At 36.9% G+C, this 27,414-nt stretch overlaps 2 protein-coding genes across 2 annotated transcripts; one reads left to right on the plus strand and one right to left on the minus strand.

Moving 5' to 3' along the window:
• Positions 1-80: 80 nt before the first annotated feature.
• On the plus strand, positions 81-16,715 carry LOC124155970 (solute carrier family 15 member 4-like). Its single transcript, XM_046530212.1, has 7 exons — positions 81-793; positions 873-1,171; positions 3,872-4,064; positions 5,333-5,401; positions 7,813-7,939; positions 11,195-11,395; positions 15,565-16,715. The coding sequence occupies exons 1-7, from the start codon at positions 290-292 to the stop codon at positions 15,924-15,926; spliced, it is 1,755 nt and encodes a 584-aa protein (XP_046386168.1). The 5' UTR covers positions 81-289; the 3' UTR covers positions 15,927-16,715.
• A 306-nt stretch (positions 16,716-17,021) lies between these two features.
• Positions 17,022-27,370, minus strand: LOC124155972 (beta-ureidopropionase). The gene is made up of 9 exons (XM_046530218.1): positions 26,791-27,370; positions 26,608-26,712; positions 26,372-26,526; positions 26,171-26,265; positions 23,314-23,520; positions 23,095-23,219; positions 20,688-20,880; positions 20,519-20,605; positions 17,022-20,359 (listed from the first exon to the last, which is right to left on the minus strand). Exons 1-9 carry the CDS (start codon positions 26,901-26,903, stop codon positions 20,270-20,272), a joined length of 1,170 nt encoding a protein of 389 aa, XP_046386174.1. The 5' UTR covers positions 26,904-27,370; the 3' UTR covers positions 17,022-20,269.
• Positions 27,371-27,414: the final 44 nt, after the last annotated feature.

Here is a 27,414-nt window from a genome sequence, read left to right on the forward strand (position 1 = left end):
GAACTTCACCTCCCAAATCATCTGTTAAACAAATGAAGTTAACATATCCGCGTTCTATATTTTGCTCCCGTAGTACCGTGGTGGGTGAATCAACAACGTCTTTCGGAAGTGTCATTCTACCATTTAGTGATTTCGATTAACTTGCTGATGTTGTCACATCGATTTCTTGGTTATTTAGGTGAAAAATTACATTATTGTTTGTAGTGGTGTCCATCCGTACGATTTACCGTATTGGATATTTGTGGAACACTATACATTTCTCTGACATGATCGCAGAGTCTCTTTAAAAATGGGATCAGAGTCTACTCCTCTGTTACTGAATCCTCAGTCAGGTCCCCTACCATGGGATCCAAAACGAAGTCGTATTGCTGGTGGTGTTATCCTGTTGACTCTAACTTTGGAGAGGTTAGCCTTTTATGCTTTAGTCACCAATTTGTTTGTGTATCTCATCAAAGGAACTCCGAACTATAGTTCATGGGGGGCCACCGAGGCGATGACAGCAGTTCTAGTTCTTGTGGGCTGGTCTTACTTCTCTGCATTGATAGGTGGATGGCTCTCCGATGCCCTTTTAGGCCGGTTCTGGACAATATTCATCGGTTTTGTGTCGTATATATTTGGCTTTGCTTTGCTAACGGCCTTGTCGAAGCATTCCCTCTCTTTTATCGGTTGCAATTTATCAGAATTTAATGATACTCCTACGCCTTGCGTGGTGCATGTGTATGTTATAGTGTTCATTGTAGGACTTGGAGTTGGTATCGTGAAAGCTAACATCCCTCCATTTGGAGCTGAACAGGTACTCATTGTGATTTTGTGACTTTGTAATGTTATTGAGTAAATTAACTTATGAAATATATTTTCCATTTTATTTGCAGGTTAGGCATGGAGGTCCTGAATCAATGAGAAAGTTTTTTAATTGGTACTACTGGTGTATAAATGTTGGAAGCGTCATTGGTGTTGGTGCACTTTCTTTCGTTGAGCAAGAACTGTCAAATGGCTTCTTCTGGGCCTTCTTGAGTGCCACAATTTGCTTGTTTATTGCCCTTGTCTGCTTTTGCCTTGCCCGTCCATACTATCTTATTCACCGTCCAACTGGATCTTTGCTCACAAACATCGTCAGAATTATTTTCGAAGGAATTGCGGGTCGTTTTCGCCAAAGGCGCTCAATTCAAAGGTGAGTTGTCTTTCATAATTCCATTCCATTTCTCCTTAATTACACTTAAGTAATAACTCTTAAATGTACCACGTACATGTGGCAAACAAAATTACTCTGAGTTTTCCTAAACAATCTGTATTACTCCTATTTACCCATGTTTTACTATTGAAATGTGTTCTTGGATAAATCTCTCTGAGAGCCATTCCCTGATTTTTTGTCTCAGATGTTGTCTCTTGTCTTGCTTCTGAGCACTAGCTCTTATGTAAGAGCTCACTGAATGGCAACTGTGCATGTGCCATGCTCTTATCTGTTCTTATCTCCATTTCCAACTTGTGTTCACACCTGACCGTCCAAGTACTGTCGGATTTCTATGGCATCAAATATTAATTCTTTTGTGATCTTATCGAAAAGATAGTGTGTGGATCATGAGTAAATGATGTGGGTTAGATGAGTCATGAAAATATATCGGACATTCTTGTTAAGTGCCTGCAAAGAAATAATAATATCTATACATACACTAGGTCTTTAAATGAAACTGAGTTTTACTTATTGTACAGTTTATAGCTATAAAAACATCTGAAACTTCCCTGAGCTATAATTGCTCGTGAAATTCACATCTCAATAATATTCCACTCCCAGCTTTTTGTCTAATCATGTGGTTGCCGACTAATATTTTAAAACTAACACTATTAAACCAAAAATATCTTTAAAATTTTCCAGCATCTCCAACATTAAAGATTTTAAAGGGAGTGACTTGTTTCTTCGTCCTCTTGAAAATTACTCAATTTATTATGAATGGCTGTAATTTATGAAAAAATAAATTAGTGTAAATTTTATTAGTATTTTAAAATATCTCTTGCAGGTATATATGGCATTTATATGTGTACATATTTAGTACATGATTGCTTTCCATTATTTTAAATGGAGTGGATCCTCCCACGTAGCAGAAATTGGTCTCCAACACATCTCTGAGGCATTATTGCTTGTGATTGGTGGGCTTTTTGTGGATAAAGGTGTTGAATTTTTGTTACCTATCTTAAAGTATGTTTATGTCAAGGAAGGTGAGAGAGGAGGCAGAAATTGAACATGTGAAGGAGACTGAGAAAGAAGAGTTAAGGGTGGCAATGAGGGAATTAATTGTATCACACCCATGGGTCCAAAGTAGGGATATATTATCAGTGAAGCACATCCAGAGAATGGGCTTTAGTGATTGGGTATTGAGGAACGTTGTTTTAAGATGACCCATGAAAATATTGGCATATGATGGTGCCATTCTTGTGCCTATCGGCACTCCTCAGCATTGCAAATAGGTTTTGTATTCAAACTGAAAGGCATTCTTGGTTAAGATAAGCTCGGTCGGTCGGGTCATGAAGCTGGTGGATGGGGAATGCGGTGTTGGTCTCCGCGAAAGGAAATATTCAAGAGAGTCGAGGCCTTCTTCGTGGGGGATAGATGTGTAGAGGGATGCAACATCCATTGTTGCCATAAGAATGTCGCTCTTGCTGGGAATGTGGGTAAAATGAAGAATGTCAAGAAAGTGGTAAGAGTCTTTAATGAAAGAAGGCAAGGAGGTGATAATAGACTGAAGATAGTAGTCTACTAGTGCGGACATTCTTTCAGTCGGTGAATTGTGGCTGGGAACGATAGGTTGGCCAGGGTTGCCGGGTTTATGAATTTTAGGGAGAAGGTAAAACTGTGGCGTTTTGAAATCGGCAGGAGACAATAAGTTGATGTCTGAGGGTGTAAGGCCACCGAATTCTTTGAGGAAGTGGATTTCCAGTCAAAATTTGGGGTTGGGGTCACACGGGAGGAGGGAATTGGAGGTGGTGTCCTATAATTGCCTCGACCCTTCAGCCACATATTCATTTCTATCTAGAATGATCGTGGTTGACCCTTTGTTGGTAGAAGCAATAATGATGTCATTATTGGTGGAAAGATTTTTCAATGCTAACCATTCATTGCGCGAGAGATTTTTTGGTGGAGTCAGGGACTGTAGGAAATTGTGATCAGTGAGTTTAGTTAGAAGGAGTTTTATGAATGTCTCTACAAGGTGGTTAGCATGTAGTGGCTTGGGTCCTCACTGGGGTGGGAGGACGAATTTGGCAAGTAGGAGTAGAGGATTGGAGGGAGAAGGGTTACTGCTTTGTGATGTATATAAGAATGTCAGCAAAATCAAGCCAGTTGGATTAATAATAATTCAAGGGCTAATAGAATAAGGGCTAAAGAATTCAAGGGCTAATAACTTGAATAGCAATATATACATATAATTTTGAGGAAAATATGGATATGAGAGATTGGCAATGGTTATGGGGACCCCTGTTCTTACTTGCTCAAGTATCTTGGAAATGATTCAACTACATTGGTGATCATTGACTCAGAAACTTCTGCTAATGACAGAAAATTAAAAAAGGGTAATATCTAATATGAAGTTGAAGTAAAAAAGAAATTGGAAACCAACTGGTTTATTTCATCCTAAATTCATACTACCTATATGCTTTGTAACGGATTTGTGATACCTTTTTAAGATGAAGGTACATAGTGGTTGAAATTATAATATTGGAGTGGAAAGAAAGGTGAAGTTAATGAGCAGCTTGAAGAAGTGTAAAATGAGATATTCTTAATAGCTGTTTGTATGAAAAACATGAATAGGTGCAGCAAAACATGTGAACATTTAGTGATGTCGTTGTGACCTGTTTTGTTTTTTTTTCTATTTTCTAGTTCACCAATATTTGCTTTTCCCCGCCAAAGGAGATCTCGTACCCAACCAAGAGCTTCTCCATCATGGCTTGATTATGCAAAAATTCGGTATGGTGGCAGCCATCATGACTCTGCTGTTGAAGATGTTAAGAGGCTTGGAGCAATAGTTATCCTGTTTACCTGCTTGCTGCCATACTGGCTGGTTTTTTTCCAAGTAAGATTTGATTGTTTGGCAAACACTAAGAGATATAATGGTCAGTTCTTTGGTTGTTAATGAAGAAAAAAAATGACCGTATGTTGAGATATGTTCATCTTCCCCGCTTTATTCTGCATTGGTCCTTATTTCTTCAGGACGTCAGTTTTACCACTGCTGTATTCAGCTTCTTCTGGTCATTGTAGTATGGATGCAGCAACTTTTCTCCCTCTTTTCCTAGCTGTATATGGCATTGGCTGCTGCTAAAAGCCCTAGCTCCTGATTGGGTGTTAGCGATTGCCTCTCTTCTGGTTTCCATGCCTTGGCGAGGGAATAGCCATCTTCCCTATTGAAGTTGTTTTCTTTCTTAATGATGATCTCTTAATGTTGTGATCTCTTCGGCCTCGCATATTATCCCCGGATAATATCTCTGCTCTTCAGGTATTAGCTAGGTCTTCACGAATTATATATAGTCCGTGGGGCTTGTCCATTTATGCTCAGCTATGGCAGAGAGTATCAACTGCCTGTTATTTGTTGCCCTTTGTGAAAAGTATGGCTGAGACAAATTATTTCCCTCTGGAGGTACAAGCACCTCTGGAGAAGGCATTCATTGAAAAACTGCAGTTTCACTCAAATTTTAAATGATCGTGAAAATAAAACTAGTAGAGTTGCCAAGAAATATTTTACACTGTTTCATTCCTCCATGGAAGGATGAAAATTGCCAAGTTTCATCAAAATCCGAGGTGAAGGGTGTCATACCTGGATGAACGGACATGGAATGGCTCTAGTGGATTCATTGAATGAACCTTTGTTTGGCTGTGACTAATTATTTTTCATGCGATGTGTTTAACATGCCTCACAAAATTGAATAATAGCAGATATTCCGACGAGGTGTGTTGGTGTCTTGGCTAGCATCATTACCTCTCAACAGGAAGACCAGGGCTTGCAGCTCCTTGTAGGTGATATATTTTTTCATCTTCCATTTGATCATTGGACGGTTTCAATTTAATTTCAATAGCAGCAGACCTAGGACGGAGGAGATATTTAAAACTTGACCACACTAGAGGAGTGCATGCAAAACCAAAGTGTGTTCTCTCAATGTTAAGCACTGTTGAAGGCAGGAATACTGAAACACTACCATATATTATTTGCACCCTGACTAATGTATCCTAAGCTCGCCTACTATCCTCATTCCCATCAATAAGGTCTTTTTTGTGCTACGTATTTGACTTTTTATTTTAATAATTCTTCATGATGATATGATTATGTATTTTTCTATATGATTTCAGATTGAAACTGGGTTTCAAGCTCAAGGGGTTCATCTGAATGTGGACATAGTGAAAAATAATTCCTTTAGGGTGAGTCTTCATCTTTAATGTCAAGAATATGTGAAATAGGGTGGTTTCCTATTATTTTTTATTGCCTAAATTGATAGATTATTACTCCTGGAGTACGCATTTCACGCTTTTAGATTTTTAAATGACGACATCTATTTTTCGGGATTAAATGAAAAGTGAAAAATTTCAAGCGCACAAAAGCGTGACGGCCAAGTATGAATGCCGGGAAAAGCCTGTGAGATGTCATTCTGGTTCCTGCTGCTGCGATGTGAGGTGACCTTGGGGAAAGGATATGTGTGCTGCTTCGATGCAGGCCACTAGCAGGTAGCAGAGTGCCCTGCTAACAGGTAGCGCTTGGCTTAAATAAGGATTATTAATACTTTATCAAACGAAGGAAACTTTCTGACCATAGCCAGTTTTAATAGGTGATCATTAAGAAAGTTTCCCTGAGCTCTGTGCCTTATGCATGCATTGGTAATCTCAGACGATGTAAAACTCCTGACTACTTGTATAGCATCTAGGTCCCTGTGACGACACGTGGAGTGGCATCGCATGGGCGCCAATCTAGTCTTTTTCAAATTAGGTTAAAATTGACCATTAACATTTGTCTAAACTGGGATATCTAAAACCTAATAATTTGTAAATAATGAATACACTAATGGTGGGTAACGAATCGCGATCAATATGTACCTTTCGTTTTCTTTGATGAAGGAAACTACCCTATTATTTAAGGAATAAATGCATCATAAGGATTTCAATAATGTGATGGCTTACTCAGTTGCAGTTAATTTCAAGTTCTATGGCAATCACAAGCCTCTTTTTAACTATGTAATGCAAAAATAAACTTTGTCAAGTTTTAAGTTCCTTATATGCGTCTTGAGTGTTGGAAGAGGCCTAAAGGACTTAATATCTGTTGGTTTTGGTGGTGCTCTTGTCAAATTGTGCTTTACAGTAGACTCTTGTTATTATGAAGTTAGCGCGACCGAAAAACCATAGGTTTGTAATGATGAAGTTCGTATGAATGTTTCTTTTAGGAATCGTCGAAGAAAAAACATGATTTGTCAAAATTTCTTCTCTTCAATCTCCTGTACTTTCAGTAACACTGTGAAATTGCTTCAGAATCAAGGGTATAACATATGCGATTAAATTACCCACAAATATAAAAACAAGCACATTCATTTCATTTTCTCAAAATAAGAATGCGGTATTACGTACTCGTGGTTTGATATCTTCCCGAATACAATAAGTCCTCGATGTATGAATAAGATGCATTCCTTGAGACCTTGCTCATAAGATGATAAACCTATGCAAGTCATTGAGGACTGCGATTATCCTACAGAATGCAGCACTGCATTACAATTGTGCGTAAACTCATGATTGTGACTAACTGAACAAGCTGGGTGTGTGACACAGCCGGAGCTGAAAAAAATTGCTTTTCGTAGGAAGAAAGGATGGGCGAAAAACTGAACAGTTCCTGACTTCACATTATTATGGATTAAATTATACTTTGTTCAGATTAAGCCAGTGGCGCCGACTCCATGGGGCTTGAGGGGGCCCAAGCCCCCTCAAAAAATCGTTATCCGTGTGAGGAAAAAAATGTGTCAGGCTTGTCGAATTTCCCCGGAGTGTCCAGATATCGAGATTCGAGTTATAAGGGTTCTAATGTTGATCATACGACTCTTCTAAAATGCTTAAAAAACTTAAAACTCACTACTTATAAAATTTCCCGGGGCGAGATCCTCGGTATGGGCCCCCCCAATATTTTTTGTAAGTCGGCGTCCCTGGATTAAGCCCTAAGTGCGAGTTACTCCACGCCATACCGTGTCGCATCGGCCAACTTGGAAGGCACCAAACTTGAAATTTTGGGCACGCTTGAATTTTTCGAATATTAGTGTGTCTACAAGTTCGTGAATCGAATGTTCGTAGGAAGAGGACAAACTGTACATCCAATTTAGGAGCGGTAATGAGTGGGTCAGCATGATTCCACAGGAATGAAGCTTATGATGTTGTGTGCATACTGAAGTATATCCTACTGAAGAAAGAACCATAATCGACATTCTTGAGAACAGTACACAAGGAGAACTTAAATGTAGCATAATTATTATAACATAGCGTAGTGTATATCCACCTAAATGCCATTTCTTATTTGTGGAACCGCCGGGACCGGGACTGAAGTTCGTAATTTCGTAATAACCTTTCTTTTACTATAGATTAGATTAGATATAGATTAGATGTGTCTTTTCGTTGGGACCATTGATTTATTTTGAAATAACGAGGACTTTGTAATAATGTTGTTCATTTTAACGAGAGTCTATTGTATCTACTTTATTTTTAAGTTTAAAAATGATTTTTCTTGTGGAATCGTTGATGGCTACTTTCATTGTAGACTATACAATCCTGATAATGTCTAATTAATGGATTTCTTGTTTCAGATACCAACGTCATGGCTCACATTGTTTGATCAAGCTTTCATATTGGCTTTAATCCCTATTATGAATACGGTTATTTATCCTGCTTTAGATGGATATGGAATACGTATTACCTTACTTGCAAGAATAGGTAAGAATAAATAAGGAAAGAATGAATGATTCTGTCGTCTTGCAGTGGCATGCTACCTACTACATTTCTTTAGGCCCTAAAGAGCCGGGGGGAGGGTGTTTAGGAGTTTGAAACTACAAAATGAAAATGAAATCACCTGTCATAACTCTCTACTGTGTTCTCCTTAAACACAATTATAATATAGATTCTACAACTGCAGTACATTATGTACAGTGGAACCTCGATCTGTTGTTTTTCAAGGGGATGGACGAAAAAAACTAAGAATGCGGGAAAACAATCAATGGGGAAATGTTAGGCTAGGTTGCCTATGTCCCAGGCAACACAGGATTTTTGCGAGTAATTATGATATTGGTTAAAGGATTCAAACAAGATTTTAGCTAATTACAGGAATACTATGTAATACTTTATCGAGACACTTAGGTCATATTGTTGATTTGACTAATATGTATCTCTTACAAATATCCTTAAGGAACACGCCACCTCGCTAAAAAATGTTTGCACTTCACTCGGCATTTACACCGCCATTATGGATTCCTGTCTGAAGCAAAAATCTTATCCATCGAACGCCATTTCCAGTGCACGTATTTACGAGAGCAATGTGCATGTTATGCCCAAAACAACCGTTTTCACCGGTGCAGTGATTGTTTTTGATCACAAAGGCCCAAAATAGTCAAATATTTTAAATGTTCCTATCTAATAAATATATTTTTCATGTAATTGAGGAAGTGTGTAAAGCGTGAACAATGTTAATGCGTGAATACTAATAATAATAAAAACACACACACACACACACACACAAATTGAACATCAAAATAAAACTATGCCCTCCGGTGGCAGTTACGACAACTAAAAAACACTTCTATTTACAGAACAACTAATAATAACCTGATATACTGTTTTCGGGAAAAATGCTGCATCGACTGCTGAGAAGGTCAGCTGCGAGGATATCAAGTTTCACCATGAAATCACCATCGTATTTTTCTAACTATTTCCTTGGTTAAAATGCTTAAACAACATTAGAAATATGTCTTATTTGGTCTCATTTTTTTAAAATTGCACATTACTATAATTTCACTCTAATAAAAGTATAATAGCAATTGCAGTAATTCATTGTTATAGGCACCTTTTGGGCTAATAGGTGATTCATGCAGCAGTTGACCTCCAGAAGTTCAGCGGGCGAGAATGGGACAGGCATGAAACACGTTTCTATTGTTCTCATGTAACTTGATATTTTCTTTCGAAGCTAAGGTCTTCATAATAAGATCTCTGCACGAGATGGAATCTTTCGTTTGATGTTGGAGAAGAGGGAAGCATCTGAGGGGGGGAGGCGAATGCTGAATGGAGGATGAGGACCAAGGGATAGCAGATCTTGGGAAATGTGCTAATGATACTATCCCACGGCATTGAGCTTCTCCCGATATTAGTTACATCTCCTGCGGAAGATTCAAACTATGTGCCTGTCGTTATTAGCCATGAATGACATGTATCTATTTTGTCTCATTTTCGTCAAACAATAGATGTGGGAAAGTTATACATCAGGACTGCGATCTTCAAACGATCATTGCAGGAAAACGATACTTCAGGGAACAATAGATGCAGGAAAAAATTACATTGTTTATGTGGTAATTTATTTGGGACCAGGAACGGCGAACGATAAATGTTAGAAAACGATCAATGTGGAATCGATAGAGCAGGGTTCCACTGTATTTTGGATTGTTGCTTGTAGTAAATTATGCATAAGAGCATCACTTCATTGGTGAGCTTCCATTGATAGGTCTATATTTATGATGCTAACTAGGTGGGATGAAAACGATCTTTCACCTATGTAAAAATTAATGCATGTTTCTGAATTCAATTATTATTTCTAACAGCTTATAGTAGTATGTATAGTTTGTTAGTACACGGGACGTTTTTTGGATGGTGTGGTGTGCATGTGGGAGTCCAAATGCATGCTGCATGCTGGTGATTGATCACCCCCTGCCAAACACCCTAGAGGTGGCTCGCAGGGTATTATGTAGATGTGGATGTTAAGAAAATTTCTAAACATCGTATGAGCTGAGCATAAAATTTCATCCTTCAGAAACTGACTGACTTATGACTGACTGACTCACTAGATGAACCTAGAGAAAGTTTCCATTTTTGTAGTACTAGAAATGGTGGTATACTTTGTTGTAAGAATAATTTTCTGCCTTCCATTTCCTCCATATTGTTTATCTGGTTAATGATATTTGGGGGTCACGCAACACATGGTCACCACCAACCTGACAGGTTGTGGTATGTATGTTTATGATGCTAATGAAGTTTGAAGATTGTAAATAAAAATTATCTTTTTTTCTAAGAAAATGTCGGGAAAGTATTGGATTCAGGTTATATTGCATGCATTTTGCAGAAAATATCAGCAGACTGAAATTTCTATTGGTCACTGAATCACAAATCCAAGACATTTTCAATTTTTTCTCTAACTAGGAATGAATAAACATTTTATAGTAAGAATAATATTCTGATTTTCAATTCCTCTTATTATTTTTTCTGGTTGGTGATGGTTAGCTGGTCGCCAACTTCTGAGGTCGTTTAATCCCTTTGCTTGAATGGTCTATGACAACAGGCTCCAAGGCGGGGTGGGACCTGAGAAATCTGACCACCTCCACTTTAATTTCTACTGTTTAAAATATGCAGCATAGCTGCTAATCATTATTATTATAATTATCCTCGTCGGATGGTGTTTATTTTGGTTTTTTGGTGGATGTTCTTTGTAGAGCTTTACGAGATTTCACATATAAGGAGGGCTATACAAAACCATTGTAACTGAAACACAAAAGGAAAACCCGAAGGTATATTATTTTGCCTTCATCCTTGCCACTTGTTCATCATCAGCTGTTCACTGTCCGGAGAAGGGTCATGTATTGCTCCATAGGAATGCACCATGGAATGTGTGCAGAGTTGCACTTCCTTAGTTGCATCTTTTCGAGATAAGGTCCACCTTTTTCCACTGGAAGGTGGTACATTTTTTTGTCCGCTTCTGTACATTCATCAACATTTAGAACCTAAATTCATACATCAATTAAGCACCATACCTTAATTCAAATCCCTTCTTTGCATTTAGGTTCACTAATTAACCATGTTAATTAATTATCTCATTGGTAGTTATTCAAAGACAAACTCATGTTTTAAGTCTTATTTCTTAATTAATTGTTCTGATAATTCATTTAGGTTAATTATTGTTTATTATATTGACCTTCCTTCAAATTCTTACAGCAATTGGAATGGGATTCAGTGTGGCCGCAGGTTCAAGTGCTGGTCTTCTGGAGTATTTTTCTCTTAGAAGATGGGCTGCCGGTCATCAAGTTGTTCAAACCATTGGGAATTCCACTTACAATGCAAGTGATATTTCTCTCCTTTGGCAAGTCCCTCAGTATTGCCTTGTAGGAACGGCTGAAGTCTTTGCTGGAGTTGCTGGTAAGTTTAATTATTTATTATTCCCAATAGTTTCTTCTGTTCAGGAAAAAATGCTTTATAATCATGCTTGTTATTCATGCACTATCTTCAGGTGATGGTGGATGTAACTTGGATGTGCTTTCGGAAATTCTGTGGTATTATCTCACGTCTTAGGACTAACCGACTCTATTATTTTAACCTTTAGTTAAAATTTTTTTATAAGTTATAATATATTTTTATGTATAGTCAGTTTTATTAAAAATTAAATACTGTTGGCATAAATATTCTCCCAGCATTCCTTTATATAAAAATATTATAAGAAAAAGCTGCGCAAAAACCAAAATGCCCTACTACATTTTGAAACTTTCAAAATAGATATATATTTAGGGATATTTCAAACTTCCTTTCCTTTTTCTTTTGAAATAAATTTTGAAACCTTGCCTTTACTCTAGCTTACTTTCCTCTCTATACCTCATTTTTATGTCATCGCACGTGCGTCACCTTCCAGCTATAAGTTTTATTACTAATTGTAAGTCACATCATGCTGTCAAGCAACAAATAATTTTTATGGATGAGAAAATTTAAGTACATATATATGATAATTCATTTAGGTTAATTATTGTTTATTATATTAATCTTCCTTTACATTCTTACAAAATAATAAAGGGATTCATTGTGGATACAATTCCTCTCGTACCAAATGGTCTTCCCCATACATGGTTTATTTTCCTGGATTCCCCCCTGGATCATTATAGGATGAATGATCCGGATTCCCATACCCACAACTAAGTTTGTTAATCAGCCACCACGGCTTAAAGTGACCGGGCCGTCGAATAAAAGTCGATGCCCCTGGAATCAGGCCTTTAATTGAATCAGAAGGGCATGGATAGTGTTGACCTGAGTTCCTCGATAATCGTATTAACGTCCTAAGTCATGTGCTCGTAGGATGGGAAATTAAAGGTGTTGGCCTTTGAATCAATGACAATATTAAGATTTCTTGGATAACATGTAATGAACTCCAAAATTTATGATTCAACATCATAACCTATAACACTCACTTCCCACACACACACGGCTTCACCTCAAAATCACATGTCCTATAAATGCACTTAAGACCACACGTCATCTCCTATAAATGCCCTTTACACCAATGGCTTCACCTAAGCATACAATTGGGAAATTTATTGGTTTGGTTTTGATTTTGTTAACTCCATTCAAAAAAGTTGAGGTACAAGTAATCATAGTAAAATGAACTAGCACAATACAGTGACTCAAAAAATTAGTCCCACTGTTTCTGTGGAATTGGTAATAACCACAAAACAGGATAGCTCAGAGTTTATGACCAACGTCGTTCGATATAAGAAATATGGGGGTGTGTGGGGAGAAAGAGTGACACGTGGTAGCAGGGATTCTTACGAGCATTCTCCAGACAAAGTCTCTTCCAAAAAAAAATCCCATATGCAGAGGTAGGAAAAATTCAGGGCAAGTTATTGCAACTCACGACGGCCCTTCAACACTTTGTTGATTGTTAGAAGGACCACTGATGTCAGGACTCATTTTCCCTACGTATGTAGTGGACTCTCTCATTCCAGCTCCTTGTTTTCTTTCCTTCTCATAGGTTGAATCGTTGATTCCTCCTGGCTTTAGGTGCTTGCGAATGGTGGTTGGCCAAGTATGAATTACGAATGGTGTGGAGGACAGCACCGCAGATCACTTGAATTTCCATATCTTACCACAATGCACCTGCATTTTGCTAACCACACTCTCCTAGGTCTTCCATAGCTCCCATCACCTCAAACATTGGAAAGGGCTCAAGAGTGGTGGCGGGCACTATCTTGCCTACGATTTTTATCTAGCGTTTAAGAAGTTTGGTACTCAAAGCATTGCTGTTCGTTTGTAGAAATGCCGCTTATTGCTATTTTTCCATTTTGAGGATCACTTCTCTTCGATACGGGTGATTTCTACGAGGTGGCTCGCACGGGGATTTCCACTAATGCTCATTCCCAATTGATTGAAAAACATTCCTTTCACGATTTTACCGAGCAAATTAGTCAGCTTTTACTAGTGAGTACCAAAGGATCTCAGTGCTTGTGCTACAGAAGCAAAGAACCAAGGTTTACTTTCCCTAGAGCATGAGATTTCAACGTAGAGGACAAACTACCAAACTACTGAAGGATATCACGCAATGATAAAAAGGTTCCTATGTTTTCCAAGATACATAAATATCTCACTGATTATGTGTGTTGTATTATGCAGGGAATTTAATTCTAATTTCGATTTTCTTCTTCTGTGATTCAGATTGTTGATATTTTGGATAAGAAAATAATTGACCATACAAGCACGTGTAAGAGATGCACCCCTATTTTGAGCATCGAAGCTAAAATCCTATAGTGCAGTGTTACGGACATATGCCTGGACTTTCGACTGTTATCAAAATTTCCTCTTTCAATACTAAAAATTTACACGGCATTTTTTCAGCTAAATTTACACGATATGTATGGCGCGTGGAGATATGTAGGTATTCACTTGTAGTCTTACGCTCATGATGCTTACTATGAATGGTCGGATCGGATACCTCGTACCCAAATATCCACGGATAATGCCCTTCACCTTATAAATACTCCGGATCCAAATTTGTCGAAGAAATTGAATCTGAAATTTGAAGTCAATGCTTTCTTGAATGCAACGTCCCATAAGAGGGAGTAGAAAGAGTTCTGTCCCTCTCCTCGCATACGCTGTTGTCCTACGATGCTTGTCCTACTCATGAACAATTTTGTTTAAAAGCTCTCGTAGGACTATTGCAATGGAATTGCAGCCGTGGAAAATTTTAAGGCAAAACACGACAGACGTATAGCATGAACTTTCCTAAGAGATTGATAATATATAATTTAAATAATAATAAAAAAATAATAAATAATTTAAAGTGTACCTTCAAAGGCTTCTGAACCACACAGCCTCGTGCATCATAGCATCAATGCCAATATTCAGTGATGATCACGGGGCCATCAACCTTTCCCTTGAATGCAAATGAAATCTACTTGTAGAGCTAGTGAATTTATTCTTTATGATTTAAATATTTATGTTAATCTATAATGGTTCATTTATAATTTCATGTTTTCAATAGCATTTTTCAAAGTATAAAATTCTTGGGAGTCTATTTCTGATGAGTGTTAGTTTCGGCTCTCCCACATAATTTTTTCCATCGTGTTCTATTTTATTGCTTCTTTTCATTAATAAAAATATTTCTAATTAATAAAAAATAATAATAATTTTAAATGGCATTAATAAAAAAAATATTTCTAGCTGTAACTTAAGCAACCATTTTTTTTGCATCCAAGTGTGACTTTCTAGCAAGCTAGCTGACATATATTGTTAAATTGTATTAATAATTTATTATCTTAGTTGAGTATATTTCACATAATTATATATAAAATGAGAAACCTCTCCATTTTTTGTTTGCCACATGTTTTTCCCTTCCGTTTCGAAAATTGCGAGCGATGACATCTTCATTACGGAAAAAGACTCTGCATTCCGTCAAAATATCATTATAAACCACAATTCAATGCTGAAATTTTATTTTTTTTAAATTTTGGTTTGTTCCCAAACCACCGAATACAGCTCATATTGAGCCATATTATATTGCTCTTAATGAGTCCGAGAAGCACTCTAAAATAACAGAATAACTGCATAAATAATAATATATTGTTTGTTTTACATAAATTATGAACGTTACTAGACGTTAAAGTGAAAGTTTGGGTTATCAGTGTTTTCCGATTATTTGTGCCATATCTCCCCATTATTAGCCCGGATAATCAGGAGTGTGCTGTACTTTTATGAGTACCATAAACCTGGTTTGTGTATGTGCGTACATGCAAATGTAATATTATAATTTACGGCTATTAAAGATATTCATGGATGAAGCTTGACTTAATCATCTTAGTATGTATATTGGTATGATCCATTCTTAAGCATTGATGCCATTGTTGGAATTTATTGAATTCATTTCAGTACCTTCAATTTTTTTACATTCTTGACTTAATCTTCACTATTATGAGACCTACTGAGTAGAACATGGCCCCTCTTTATTGTATTTTTCTCATACCTACCTATTTATCTAGGTTTTGTTGTCTTAAAATGCTTTACATAATTTCTATTACAATTATATTATTTTTTCATGTATTCTTTTATAGGATTGGAGTTTTCATATTCAGCGGCACCGCGGTCTCTTCAGGGTGTAGTCATGGGATTGTTTTCTGCAATGGAAGGTGTGGGCTCTTTTCTTGGTACAGCCTTGGTCTCTGCTCTTGCTCCTGTTTGGATCCATGATGATACAACACATTTTACTGGGCATCTTGATTACTATTTCTTCTTATTGGCTGGTCTGCAAGGATTCACTCTGATCCTTTTCTCAGCTTGGCTAGCTGCTCAAAGTGTTATGTCAACCAGAAAAGTTGATGGTAGGAGTGAAGATGAAGATGAAGGCCATGTTACAGAGAATTCTGACAATGCCAGTGTTGATACTGGACAAGCAGAAAGCCTCGAGTCAAGATGAGTCAAGAATCTGTGATATTAGGCGTGGGGAATGGTGCAGGTATGAGGAAAAGGACATGAGGAAAGATCCTACTTGCTTCTTGTGCCAAAATGAATTTTGCTCCTATGTTGTTTTTTCTTAAAGTAAAGTATGTTAAACATCAGTGCAGTGATTGACTGTAGTGATATTTTGTGATGAAATCAATAGGATTTAACATGGTAAATAGGGCTATAACCACTAGTTACCTAGTACCTGTTTTTGAAACCTGATATGTGCCCAGTTTCATCTTTATTTGGTGAGACAGCAGGGAAGATTTTAGCTGCACATTTTAAATACTCTACGCTAGCCTACTGGAGGCAGTCATACGTAGTGAAATAATGTTAAAAGATGCTTTCTGCGTACAGTCAGTGGGTTAACTTTAGTATTTACCACTAATGTTTAAGTTTTCTGACTCTTATTACATTATGCCTACATGTTGTCGCGAAGAATTTTTTATTCTGAGGTGACATCATTTCAATTCTCCTATGAAGTTGTTAAGCTTCTAAAATACTCAACCGGTCTTATTCTGTACGATTTTAATTTATACTTAAGTAATCCCTTTTACAATTTTAAACATCATTTGTAAATAAAACTCATAATTTTTTACGGTTAAATATATATTTCAGTGATCATTAACATCATTCATATTTTATAAAGCTGTTTTGTAGAAGAATTGTGAACAGCAGTGAATACAATATGCAAAAGTGCATTCCAAATCATGTTGTTATATTGAGATTTATTAAATATATTTTACTGTAATCTGTTACATAATCAGCATTTGAATTCTCATTAATATATTTTCAGTAGTATCCACATTTTCCTTTCTAATTCAGTAACCTTGCATGTGACACAAAATACAATTGCTTTAGAAGGCCAGATTTAGAATCTGTAGGTGCCTAAATTCAACCTGTGGCAGGCCCCCACCCCCAAGTTGGAGGTGGCTACCACCCTTGGGTCTCTGCAGGCTCCAGACTCATGAGCCTGCATATTTAGTCTGTTCTTAAATCTGGCCCTGTTGGTTTTACTTGATTCAGGAAAGCCCACATAAAAAGCATACACAGGCACAGTGTCACAAAATGAAAGTTTACAATTGATTTAATTTTTCAATTAATACATAAATGGATTCATACAAACTATGGCAGATAGCACGGTGGGCTTTCAAATGATCAATAATCAGATCTTAACAGGAATATCAAAACCATTTTAGAAAACTCGTCAAAAGTAGCATTGAAGCAGAGCTTCAATTTAATCCTTAATTTAAATATTGATTACAACTAGCAAACATGAGGTATTTTATATGAGAGAGTATGTAAAAATATAGGAACAGTCAACCATTCTTTTTGGATTCATGTTTCTTCCTGCTAATCTACCCGAGTGCCCACCTCCTCAAGTTAAATGGCTCCCCTCCCCAACAAATTCCACCAAAACCTGATGGCCAAATCACCCCTAAGAACAGACTACTAACTCCCTCCCAAAAATTTTCATGTATGTATACATATTTCTCTTGGCTACTATAATTAGAAGGTGTCAATCTTCATTCATATTTTATGATTTTTTTATTAAGCTATAAAACAATTTTAATTATCCCGAAAGGTTTACGATCCGTAAAAATTTCAATGGCTCCTGAGGATTTCAGAGTGGCAGACTTCGTGGCACAGAGAGCAATGCTGTAAGTTTGACTCATTACAATACATTTTTTGAGATACCACAATTAAATTAATAAAATAAATCTGTTAATTAAAAATATCAGTGAGAACTGACAGAGAAAGGCACCCAAATTAACAGGATTAAAAAATAGTGCCACAAATTAACCCTTTGGCTGCGGGAGTTCACAGTTTAAACTGCCAGCCAGTGCAGAAGAGATCCCCCGAGCAGGAGGCAACCCATGCCACGAGGACTGATCTGGTATCAGTTAAACCCCTTAGCGATCCTTATGGCGAGGGAGAGTACCCAAGTGCAAGATATCCAGGTAGCAATAAAATTTTGGGTATATGCAGCAGTCAGTGTGCAAAACGTTTAACAACATTACCACAAAAATGATAATACTGAGTATGGGAATGCAGGATGCATCCAGGTTAAAGATATTTTTTAAACTTTAGAGGGTAATGGTCATCACATTTTTGGGGAGAGGGATGGGGGCCATCAAGCTCAAGGAAGGTTAGGGGCCCTAGATTAATGAAAAAATATACAAAACTTTTTCCTCAAAAAATATTTTTGGCAGTATCACAACATCAATAAGTCATTTTTGGCAGAAGCATATCATCAATATGTAGCATTATAAGGCATCTATAAATAGTCATTATAATGGAAGATAAATTAGATACCAGAGGGATCATGCAGATTGGGGGACTCACGCAGTGCAGGGGCTAGAGTAAGTCATTGCCATTTATATTCCACATTATAATATAAAGCTGGATTTCATTGGCGACCTTATTGTGCTAAATGCTGAAATTGAACAGTGTCCCATAGCCACTAATTTCAAAACACTCGCAGTCAACTTAAATTCTTCCAATTTTTAAGTTTTTTTGAGCAGAGTTTAAGGGTAATCTAAGAAATTGAGAATCATCAAAATAATTTAAGAAAATCATTGATTATGCATACAAGCTAAATAATCCACTACATTTCTGACAGAGCGAGGCAAAATGTCACTTAGTTAAAATTTTCATTCAACACAGCATTGAAGTGTTTTGAAGACTTGGGAGTCTGGGCGCTGCTACAACAAGTGCTAACACCCATCTGCTATAGTGATCTTAAAAGTTACTAAATGTGACTATTGAGTGCCAAGAGACTAGTCTCCATAGTGATTATCCAGAGAAAAATCTTTGGATTCTTCACTATTACAATGATGTTCCAGTTCTTTGGGAACAATAAATCTGATTTTACTAGTGGTAGCCCATGTTAACCTTACGAGGGCATAGGATTCTTCATCTCTTTCATTCTCTCTTTTCCATCCCTATCCCAAAGGCTTCATCAGGCTCCTTAATTGTGGAGGCACCTTCCTTTTCCCTTCTTCCCCCTCTTGAGGTCAGGGCATAAAAGTCTAACGAGCCCAGCCTCTAGAGTGTATCCACACACGGACTGAATGGTTCTCTATCATATTGTCTGCAAGCCATGGTGAATGACCCAGAGAGAATGAGATGGAAGGAGAGACTGATTCGAAGACTAAAGAAATAGAATATTTTTCCGAGAAGTGATTAAATATTATTAACATTTCATTGTAATAATACTCAATCAAATATATATTCATGTGGTAAGCAAATTCTTTCAGGGCTTTAAGCTCCATTACATTACTTAAGCTTCCCCACTGGATTCTTTTCCAGTATCTTGCATCAACAAAATTGCCAGCGTAAATCCAACTTAAAGAATGATAATCATCTCCTGAACAATGTAACTTTGTTTGGAGAGGTCGCTCCCAATACAAAGAGTTGCCTTAAAGATGCCATCACATTTCAGGAGATGGTTCAATGAGCTCTTTTTTTATATACTGGACTAGGGTTTAGCATAAGCTTATAGAGGCATCATGGGCTATGCCCACTGTATATCGTACATTTAAATATGCATAGCTAGCATATACCACACTAAATACAGAATTTGGGATCAAGTACATACCTTTCATTTTAAGAGCAGACTAAATCCTAATATGTATTAGGATTCCTGTGCATAAATGCATGCATTTACAGAACTTAATATATTAATAATATTACCCTGTTTGTAAAATTACCACCCCTGAACACCAGCCTATCGATTTTGTAGTGACGAGATGATGGAAAGGAAAAGTTTAATTTTAGTAAATAAATTATTTTGAAGTCATAATCCAATGATTAAATTATTGTCTATAGAGCTCAGGGGATCAAGAAGGAACAATCATGGTCCTATTTGTACTCCCAAGTATGCTACACACTTGAATCATATGCTAAAATTTGAACCTGAATATGGCACAGAGGCAAAGGAAATAACATGACCTTCCAGAAGAATAGTGTTTTGATGAATACAAATGTGCTTAAATTTGATCACCAGACCACTACTTTAACAGCCCAACTCCCCTATAAGATCTAGTTTCATTGAGTTTTTTGGCACCACTTGAAGGACTGAGAAGCAGTGATCATTGGAAACAAATTTAGAATTTGTGTAAAAACTAAGACAGAAATTGACTAAATTTCTTACCCACCATTAATCGTTAGTAAAATGCTTGGTTATCCCATTTTGGAGTGTTAAACTTTGTACTTCATATTCTCTATAAACAAAAAACACAAGGGCTGTTTGCTTCCCTTGATCCTATCCCTATCCTAAATGCAAAGAGCACCATAACACTTAAGTGCATAGGCTTATGGATTGTTGTAAATAATTTGAGGCTGGTAATCTAATTCAATAGCTTTGGTCAGAGACGATGCATAGAGATCCAGGCGTTGAGTCATCTGGAAATAAAAGTAAACCCAATTTTTTTCGATCGTTAAGAAATAAAACTAAAACACTAAATTAAATATATAAGAAGCAAGGGGTTCTTATGCATAATGTAAAATATCTGTGTTTTCAAACGAAGTATTTATAATTGGAGGAACTTCCTTGCTGCTTACCTGAAAACCCCAATGATCTTTAACCTGTCTGCACAAGTTTAAATCCATTTCAGCTATTAAAAGCCCATCTTTGGTTCTTGACAGACCCTGAAAAAATAAAACACCATACCATAAAGTACAAAGTAGGAAGGGGCAGAATTCAAGACAACAAATAGCACGCAATGCCTACTTTTGTACGACTTCCATCTGGAGCTGCAATATAGCTGGATCCATAAAAGTGACCAAAATCTTTATGAGCAGGTTTTCCATCACCTGAGGTAAACTCATTGGGGAAGACTTCAGTACCAACACGATTAATGGCCACTGTAAAGTAGCTGTTGGCAATTGCAGCATTTCTTGCTTCAATACCCCACAATGGCTCACTAGAAAAGCATACACAAATTACAATATTAATGAGAATTTTGGACGACCCATATCAAATTTAAGAAAATGACTAAGTATACACATTTATTGATTATTTTTGTTCAATATATCACATATAAAAGATTCAATATCATCCATGAAGTTCATTTGATTGCATAGAAAATATATTTTTTATTATTGCATTCCAGACTTAGAAAGCTAATCCTAATTCCTCACCCAAACTGATTTAAAATTTATTTAATTTGAAAACACACAAGATGAAAATAGTAAAAATTTATGTTGAATGAGAAAGTTTGCGTAGGCAGAAATCAATTTTGAAGGTGCTTCGGAGGAATGTGGGTTGCTTACACTGATATTTTGTGGTCAATTTACACACATCATAAAACCATAAAATTCAATAAGACAGCTGTACATATTGTTTGCATAATTTGCATAATGCTGAAAGTAAAATTTATCATTTGTAATAGGCAGAAATTATGAAATGTAAATACATATATGTACTGAAAAAAAAAGTGTTAGAGCAGAGATGCCCCTGGGCATGTAGCTGTGGGAGGGGGCTAAGGGGTGAGGGGGGAATTATTAAGCCGAGAAAGCCATACCACTAGCTATGTTTATGTAGAGGAGTTACTAAGGCATTAATTAGGTAATATGTATGTGTGTACAAAAGGTTACTTAAGATGTTGATTACCGATTACACAGAATGTGGTGGTAAACTATTCTTCCCAGACTTATATGATGACTATGATCTACTGCCTTAACTTACTATATAAACTTGGGTTTCCTACATGGAGAGTCATGGATAGGTTAAAATAATTCTTTCCAGGGGAACTTCACTCCTTTTGTGGGCCTGGAGAATATTCGGTACCCAGTTGCAATAGAAAAGCTAAGTTCATGTTTATAATTTTAGGAATCTGATGATTTTCATGCACATCAATCAATGCATTTTTATTAAGATTCTCCTGTAAAGTAAAACCTCTTTGTATCGTAATGGAGGGGACCAATATTTGGGCAATTTGATGCATGGAGGTTCACTATGGAGAGGTTTTAATGATAAGCACCATTTTTTCATATCCTTTGGAAATGAAAGGCATTACTGTATTTTAAACCATTAAATACATACATTTATAAGTTTACATGCACATGCATGCATTAGTGAACATATGTTTATTATTTAATGATAACACAAAGTGAGTGCTATCGCGTGATTTTTACCATGATTCGAGAGAAAATTATGTAATCTCTCTTAATTCATCAGTCACTTAAAATGATTAGGATAGTTATAGATATCTTTTTTCTTATTTACTGTTTGGTATACCATCATATGGAACAAAATGGCCATTACTAATGGTTAACGTGAAAATTACATCATATTAAAGGTGTAAAAGAAAAAAATAAGCGAGAAACATTAATCGCTGAAAATGTCAGTCCATATATGAAGTCGCGGCTGCATTAATGGTCTCTAGTTGTCTCGGTACAATTTGCAGAGGTAGTTAGGCAGTTTTGGGGGTGTCTCCTTGGTATGATAAGTGGAGATTTTATGAGATAAAGAGGTTCACTACACAGGAGGTTTGCCTATAAATTTACATGTAAATCTAATGGAACCTTAGGGGTGGTATGAAGTATGAAGGTTTATGATGCAAAGATGTTCACTACATAGTGGTTTTACTGTATTTGGAGGAGGCAAATGACGGTTTGGGACAAATGTGCCATGAGGTAAGGGAAGGGAGAGAAAGGTGGAGAGAAACCTGGAGTCAGCATCAGCCTACTCATAACAAAAGGTCCCAAGAAGACCAGGGCTTAATGTCCCATTTGACAGATACAGTGTTGATGCCATTTTACACAGGGCACATAATTGCACAATCTGACGCACGTACAAAAGCGCAGTCAAAATTGCTACGTGTAAAGCTATGAATTGCTAAAATGCATGGATGCAAGATGGCAATATAGCCCTTGCTCCAATTCAAAATTTCAAAAATAAATTTTAAAATTCGCAGATTTTGCAATTTCCAAAATGTTTTCTGTGCTAACCTGCACTATGACATGCCCCAAATAAAATGGTTTTTACGCTTGAAGGGCCCTCCACAGAGCACTCAGCCTCTGAAATTTTTCTGCCAACCCCGAGATCTGAGCCCAGGTCCACGGTGTCATGGCAACACACTAGCCACCACACTAACCTCATCCTCCAGTTGTAAACGAATTAAGTCAAAATTTACCTAAGACCTCCCACAGTGGCAGAAGGATTGAACACTATTTCAGCACCATTGACTCCATACATAAGCCAGTTCTGGGGATGATGCCTTCCATAGCAGATATTAACAGCAACCTTACCAAAATCAGTCTGTGGGAAAATAACAATTATTGAAAAACGAGCACCAAGTTTCTATTTTGAGTAATTAACGATCAAAAAAATACTATAGGCATTAAAAACTTACTTGGAATACCCTATGGCCAGTGTTTCCCTCAGCATAATAAGTTGACTCATTGAAATCACCAACCCTGGGAATATGGTTTTTCCTTGTTTTTCCCATAAAATGTCCTCTGTTGTTAATCAAAACTGCAGTGTTCCACAAAACTTCACCATGATTTTCATCTCTTTCCAGTATTGGTGATACAATAACCATATTGTAATTTTTGCACAGCTTCAAGAGAGAATATGAGTAAAAATAATTTTATATCTACACCAGAACTGTAGTAAAAATTTACTCTTCATTCAACACTTCATTAAATAAGAAAAACTATGTAATCCACACTTTAATTAGTGGCAGTTGCATTTGAAATTGGAATTTTACAACCAATGCAATTTTCATTGGAAGAGGCTTGACCTACAATTAGTCCTGTAACTTCATTAGCTTATTTCTTTTTGTGCCATAATGTAATGGATGTAATTGAACAATGTAATTTGAAGTTTTGTAACTATACAAAGATTTTTACATTATTTTTTTTTTAATTTCCCATTACTTTCTTATACACCTGCATAACAATTGTTTGGTGGCTGGTGAGATGAAATATGAAATTAGGTTTCAATTCATCATTTTCAACTATGGGCATAAAATATTGATGGAATGCATCGTTTGGTCTTTTATTTCTGTACTTCACTGGTTTAAGTCCAAATATTGCCATGAAAATTTGGTTTCGTAGTTGTAGGCAACCGGGCACCAGATATTTCTACTTTATTTTTTCATCTTTTATCTGATGAGCTTTGGAGGTCTTGTCACTCTCAAAAAAAAAAAAAAAAAAATTGAGACAAATAGCCATGGCCAAGCTTCATACAGCTCTGGTAAACAGGTGCCGGCAGCCAAACCACAGCACAGAGGTGAGGTCCTTTTGCCCATTCCCACTTAAAGGTAAGAAAATAGTAACCCGCATATACGCTACTAGGATGGGTGGTTCTCTGGTGGTATCTCCCTTCCTCCCACCCCAGTCAAATTTGCTAGCTTTGCAAAAGCTATACAGAAAGAAAAACTCAAATGACCATATAATATCTCTGTATGCTCGTCCACCTAGCAAAAATTAATCACTGTGTTGGTGTGCGGGAAGAGGAAGAGTTTCACCGCAGGGACCAAATCCCAGCCTCTCAACCGTAGTAGCCAAACTCAGTTACAAACACGCACAGCCTATGCAACCAAAGCAAGATCCTTAGTGAGGCCTGCAGAGACCCAAGCAAAGGCTTTTTCGTCTACAACCAGGGATTCTTTACAGGGCTGGAGAGACTCTGCTTAGGGTGCATTGTTGTTGGAAGATGTACACACATGTACTCAAGAAACAGTCACACACACATTCACTCAGCCACCGATGCTACAAAATTCCAGAAGAAAATAGCTCAAACAAGAGTGTAGTCAAAGGTCAGTCAGAAGGGAAGTGTTATTCAGCCAAAGGAAAAAAATTAGAACAAACTATCCTTTCTCTTTTAAAGCCACATCTCAATCTTTGACATCATATATATGATGACAATTATTATAATAGCGTAACAATAGCAGAACTACTCTTGGAGAATAAAGTAAGAGTTTGTGGAATCATAAGGCCCAATCGGGGAATCTCTGTCATGTTGAAGAGCGAGGAAAAAACTTTGAAAAAGGGACATAGCACGTTCTCTCATAAAGGTGAAGTGTTACTTATGATTTAGAAAGACAAAAGGGAAGTCAGGATGATTAGCATTATTCACAACAATTAACATGATATTAGCATGGGTAACTCAAAGATAAAGGATAGGGTCACAGGAGCGGGAATCAAAAAACCCACATAAATTTTGAAATACAATGAGTGTATGAAAGGAGTAGACAGAGCAGATATGTACTTATCCTATTACTCCATAATGAGAGAAATAATGAAATGGTCGAAGAAAGTAGTACTGTGGCTCATAAATTGCGCTTTTCAATGCTTTTAGGGTTTATAAAACTGTAAACGTTTCAAGTAGCAGTCGTTTCAAAGGAATTTTGCTCCAGATCTGGAGCTCTCGAGTAAAGAGTCAGTTGAGTCGTCCTCGGACGAGGACGGCGAAGATAAGCCAACAGAGCGTATCCCTTCAATAGATCACCCGCAACAGTTCTCGAGAGACCTTGGTAGACATCATCTTATCCGCATTGTTGGAAAGGGGAAGAAAAAATCACACCAGACCACACCAGAAGATGTGCGCTTCAAGAAAAATTAGGAAAGTGACTAGGTATGTGTGCTCAACTTGAGGTGTTCCACTCCACAAAGGAAAATGTTTCATGGAATATCATACGAAGAAGAAATGCTGAAATTATTTTTGAGTACTACATTCAAAGTCGCATTTAAAAATATTAATTTTTTAAAAAGTTATGGAATTTTTACTATGCACGTTCTAAGATTGAGATTTAAAAATCTGCTGGTACAGGAATCAAAAGGCATTTAAATACCCTGGTACACAACGTGTTAATCAAATAACAGATGATCGAGGCTCCACTGTATCAATCTCTATTGCATGGAGATCTGTGGAAAATAAGAAAATGATAACTCCAAATACCCACTAGGCTGGGCTAAGCCACAGCTAGGCAGTAGTAAAAAATAATATATAAATCTAAAATTAGTAAAGAATAACTGTGAATAAGATTTAATATGCCACTATAGTAAATATTTATATGATATTTCTCTATCATTGTAAGTAATGATAGAGAAATTCCATGGAAAACTTAAACAGAAAGATTGGTATACTCAGCAATACAATTACATTAAACATCAAATGCTTAAAAACCATTTCTTCGAAGATAATCATCAAGACCAATAGTGAATAGATATACATAGTTTAAACGTATGAATGTCTCTACTGACCTGTTTTATAAATTGTGTGGTTGGGCCATGTTCAGCTGATTCTGCAAACTGACACCATGGATTTTTTTCTCTGGTGCAAAAGGCAAATGGCATTGCTGTTCAAAATAAAAGCGTGTTATCAGCAGGCCATGGTCAACCTATACGTTTTAGAGCCAATTTTTGGAACAGTTTTAAGCTCATGTCACAAAAACCCATACTAACTCCAAGCTTCTTGTAGGCAAAGGATATTCACACCACATAGTGAAGCAGCTTCCACCATTGACTTTATCTTGCTATGAATTGCATCTCTCTGCTTTTCAAACGGATCAGTGGTTGGCAAAACTATTTTATTCTGCACAGCGGCGACTCGGACGATTCTGTAGGAATTCACAAAAATAAAGTCATCGGGCAACTCAGAATGAGCACCGAACTATAATTAATAACGGAACAACACTAACCTAGGAGTTCTAAATTCTTCTTCCAAAGCCGTGAATTTGTGCCCAGCTATTTCAAAGTTATTAGTTTCGGCGAGAGAAAGAGCTTTAGCAGGTAATTCCAATGACCTATGCAAGAGCAATAACAAGCATGAGAAACATTTACACAGAGTGAGTGATAAAAACTAAAAACAAACATATACTAACTTCAGAGGCTTCCCGTAGAGTATTCTCTCGACGAATGACAACTCATTTTCTGGAATGTGAGCCTTAAGAATACTTTCAATACTCTCAACTTCTTCAGCTTTGTTGCCTGACATGCTCAAAACCCGCAAACCACGAGGGTGTAATGACGACTAAACCTTAAAGTACAGATGACACTCGGTGCTTGCAGGAATTCAAGGTTGATTAAGATTTATTTATTAGCGAGTGATAATATACTGCGCAAATAGTGTTAACCACGGCAATTGACACCTTGATTGCCTGCTACGTCAGAGCTATAAAGTTAAGAACGCAAAAAGAGGGAGAAAACTGTTAAACAGTGAACGTAGACAACTCTAACCCACAGATACCCTTTTTATTACTAATCGTAATAGATAGCCGCAACCAAAATAAACACGGCAAATCATGGATTTTTGGTAATGCAAAATGATCACACTTATTCACAAAAAAGAGTGCAAATGTTCTCAGTTAATCGGAGAGGCGACTTGGAGCAATTGGTATTATTTACAATACAAAATTACAAATTATATTACGCTGCACAAAGACAGAAAAGGACCAAAATATAATGAAATAAGAAAGTTTAAGAATAACTAATGCGTTATCACCCCC

Source organism: Ischnura elegans, chromosome 3, assembly GCF_921293095.1.
Source record: "Ischnura elegans chromosome 3, ioIscEleg1.1, whole genome shotgun sequence".
Classification (NCBI taxonomy): domain Eukaryota; kingdom Metazoa; phylum Arthropoda; class Insecta; order Odonata; family Coenagrionidae; genus Ischnura; species Ischnura elegans.